The sequence below is a fragment of the Sceloporus undulatus genome, chromosome 9 (genome assembly GCF_019175285.1).
Source record: "Sceloporus undulatus isolate JIND9_A2432 ecotype Alabama chromosome 9, SceUnd_v1.1, whole genome shotgun sequence".
Lineage (NCBI taxonomy): Eukaryota > Metazoa > Chordata > Lepidosauria > Squamata > Phrynosomatidae > Sceloporus > Sceloporus undulatus.
This window is the reverse complement of record NC_056530.1, coordinates 21,766,089-21,769,854: the sequence shown is the minus strand read 5'-3', so window position 1 is coordinate 21,769,854 and position 3,766 is coordinate 21,766,089. Positions and strand designations below refer to the sequence as shown.

General features: G+C 44.5%; 1 protein-coding gene across 1 annotated transcript; it reads right to left on the bottom strand.

Moving 5' to 3' along the window:
- Positions 1-1,397: 1,397 nt before the first annotated feature.
- Positions 1,398-1,916, bottom strand: NANOS2 (nanos C2HC-type zinc finger 2). Its single transcript, XM_042439880.1, has one exon. It carries the CDS (start codon positions 1,914-1,916, stop codon positions 1,398-1,400), a length of 519 nt encoding a protein of 172 aa, XP_042295814.1.
- Positions 1,917-3,766: the final 1,850 nt, after the last annotated feature.

Below are 3,766 nucleotides of genomic sequence, written 5' to 3'. Positions count from 1 at the left end.
GAGGTTTTAATTCAAATGGATTATGTAGCACCAGAATGAAAATCTTTGAAGTAGGACACAGGGGAAGGAAATGCAAAAACCAATGTTCAGGTTGCAAAAATAGGGCAGGTACCCGAAAGGGCAGAAATCTCCTTTTCCACGGAGGAGGTTTGAATGAAAACGCAGCATAGCGTTCCTCCGTCCCAAATTAAAATGCTCCACAACAGCTCTGCAGCTTAGGCCAGTTATATTGGTGCAATGATCTCTTGCATGAAGTAGACACCTGCATCATGGATGCAAAGGTAAAAGAAGCATATCTTCAAGGGGAGAAAGACAGATTGAGGGCATTGCTCCCCAAAAAAGAAATACTATCCCCTCCATTAAATTTCTTTTGGTCCCCACATTTCTAACATTGCATAAAGAGAAACACTGAAAATTGTTCACACCTAGATCTTTTCCATCTGCTGTGTTTGCATGGTCACTTTCCCATCTCTTCCCCTTTCTTTTTCTTTTGGATGCTTAGACTGTATTTCTTAATGCTCAAGTGACATTTCGAGTTACTTAAATGCTAGAAATTTGGAGACCGGAGGAAAAAAATTAATCATTTGGGAGGTCAACATCCACATTTTGTGCCCTTCCTCTTTAGCAATATCATCTCTGCAATGCTAGATATATATACTTTTGAAACGCTCCTTGCCCTAAAGTAACTGGAACATCCTTCCAAATAAGTCTGTTTAGTTATAATCCTTCCCTTTACAGGCAACTAACTGAAGATAACTCAACCAGTTCTTAACAACAGTTTGATGCAAGAACTATAAACTCTTTATTAAATCCAACAGCCTCAACCTTAATTTAGAAGAACTTGCAAAAGGAAGTCAGACAACAACAAATAGCAATCCTTTCCCCCCAAAAATATATCTAAACATAAAAATAGACATCTTTCCTTTCAAAAGCATATAAAAAGGAACTAGATAGTAGCAATTCTTACACAAATATTTTCTCCCCCAAAGGATCGGGACGCTTCCCTTTGAGCCACACACAAACCTGACATGATTTAAGGCGATTGTGTACCGAAAAAGGAACAAATGTAGACTCACAAATGTAGTGTTTTTGGAAAACAAATAAGAGAATTGGGTTTCCATTCTTCAAACTGAAAGAACTCAAGTCTGGGGGAAACATAAGAGTTTTGGAAAGTGTTTAAAAGATGTTTGTCCGTTCATGATCCTAAAATGCAAACTGTGTTCTTCAAATGTCTTTTTCTTTCAAATAAAATTGAAGGGGAAAAAATGAGGTTGGCTTTTTTGGAACCTTTCCTCTCCATTCATTGCTTGATGGGTTTTTTATTTGGTCTCACCTCCTTAAAAGAAAAGATTTTCAGAGTCCTTTCATGGATCCCAAAGACTCCTTGCTGTTCCGTCTCATTTCCTGACTTTGCGCCCGGCCGAGTTTCGTCCGCACTTGCGATAGAGGGACTGTTTGGCATGGTGGCTCAGTGGGCAATACTTCAGCGTGTGGGCCTTGTCTGCCGTGGCGCCACAGAGCGGGCAGACGTACTTGCGCAAGATGGGGCAGACCACGACGCCGTCCTCTCGTTTCAACGGGTGGGAAGAATAGACATGCTTGGATTCTCCGTTGTGCTTGCAGAAGTTGCAAATCTGCCGAGAGCTCTGGGACACCTGGCCATTGGCGTCGCTTCCGCTTGACCCGCTGCCGCTGGTCCAGTGCGCCACACCATCCGGGCTGTTCGCATGTCGCGCCATGTTGTAGTCCCACGTGTCCCAGGTTGGAGAGAACGCAACTGAGTCCTTCTTTCGTGCCTCAAGGATCTCCATTACCACCTTGGAGAGGCTCAGATAATCCTTCCACATATCGAAACAGGGCGCCCCAGATGTGTCAGGGGCACCACATGGCATGCACATGGGTGATGCAGAGAACATGGTGCCCAGTGTGGTCTGCCAGGCACGGTTCTTCTCACTGATGGGGTCCCAAAGCACAATATTGCAAAATGTGGGAGAGGTGGAGTCTGAGATCTATAGGGGGTGGGTTCAAGATCTTTTCCATTTGACCCTCCCCTCTGATTTCTCCTTTCCCTGGCCTGGATTTCACCCACATGTGTCTAGACATCAAGGGTTTCCTGCATAAAAACCCTGGAGATGGGCAAGGAAGGATTTATGACCTCCCCAAAAACTGTTTTTCAGCTGCAAAATTCACTTGAGGGGTCCAACCGGAGCGGCTTCCATAGAGGAAAGTGGGCACTGTTGTGGTTACGGATCTCTGTGAAGTCGAAGGCTTTCATGGCCGGCATCCGTAGGGTTTTTTTTGTGGGTTTGTCAGACTATGAGGCCATGTTCTAGAAGGGTTTATTCCTGACGTTTCGCCAGCATCTGTGGCTTTGGCATCTTCAGAGAATGTTGGCATAGAAGAGAGTGGGGTATACAGTATATGCTGTTGGTGGAGAGGAAGCGATTTATATGTCAATCGGCATATTGTTCTCTTGTTGAATGGCTAAAAGGCTGTATGGAAGCCTCCAGCTCAGCTAGGAGGAAAAACCAGCTTGCAACAGTTTTCAAGGTGCAAATGATTCATAGAATCATAGAGTTGGAAGAGACTAAAAGGGCCCTGATCCAGTCCAACCCCCTTCTGCCATGCAGGAAATCTCAATCAAAGCATCCCCATTGACAGATGGCCATCCAGCCTCTGTTTGAAGGCCTCCAAAGAAGGAGACTCCACTATACTCCAAGGAAGGAGTGTGTTCCACTGTCAGCTTTCAGGAAGTTCTTCCTAATGTTTAGCCGGAATCTCTTTTCCTATACGTTGAATCCATTGCTCCATTGTGTCCTATTCTCTGAAGCAGCAGAAAACAAGCTTGCTCCTTCCTTAACATGACATCCTTCAAGTATCTAAACAGAGCTATCATATCACCTCTTAACCTTCTCTTCTCCAGGTTAAACAGACCCCACTCCCTAAATAGGGCTTTATGGTTTCCAGAGCCATCACCATTTTGGTGGCCCTCCTTTGGACACATGGCTCCAGTTTCTCAATGTCCTTTTTGAATTGTGGTGCCCAGAACTGGACACAATATTCCAATGGGGCCTGACTAGAGCAGAATACAGTGGCACTATTACTTCTCTTGATCTAGACACTATACTTTTATCGATGCAGCCTAAAATCGCATTGGCCTTGTTCAACTTGTGGTCTACTTGGACTCCTAGATCCCTTTCACACATAGAAATCTCTCGTTCAGCCAAGTGTCCCCCATAATCCTATATCTGTGCATTCATTTTTCCGTCCTAAGTGCAATACCTTGCATTTCTCCGTCTTGAAATTCATTTTGCTAGCTTTGGCCCAGCTTTCTAATCTGTTCAGGTCATTTTGAATCTTGATCCTGTCCTCTGGGGTATTAGCTACTCCTCCTAGTTTGGTGTCATCTGCAAAACTGATAAGTATGCCCCCAATTCTTTCATCCAAGTCATTGGCTGCTTTGCTACTTGCAAAGATTCTCGCTTTGTGTGTGTATGTGCGTATATGTGTGTGTGTGTGTGTGTATTTACTCAGCTAGCATCCTCTTTCCTTCCTAGTTGCGATACTGAGTTTCACCATCTCCCCTCTTCTGTATCCGCTTTCTGGCTAGAAGAAAATGTTCTTCTGTGTCTTCAAGTCATTCCCAACTTATGGCGACCCTAAGGCCATAAAATCATGGGGGTTTCCTTGGCAAATTTCTTCAGGCAAGGTTTGGCATTGTCATCCTCCGAGGCTGAGAGAGTGTGACTTGCCCACGGTCGCCCAA

Coding starts and splice junctions, on each gene's coding strand:
- NANOS2 (XM_042439880.1), bottom strand. CDS start 1,916: ATGTTCTCTGCATCACCCATGTGCATGCCATGTGGTGCCCCTGACACA.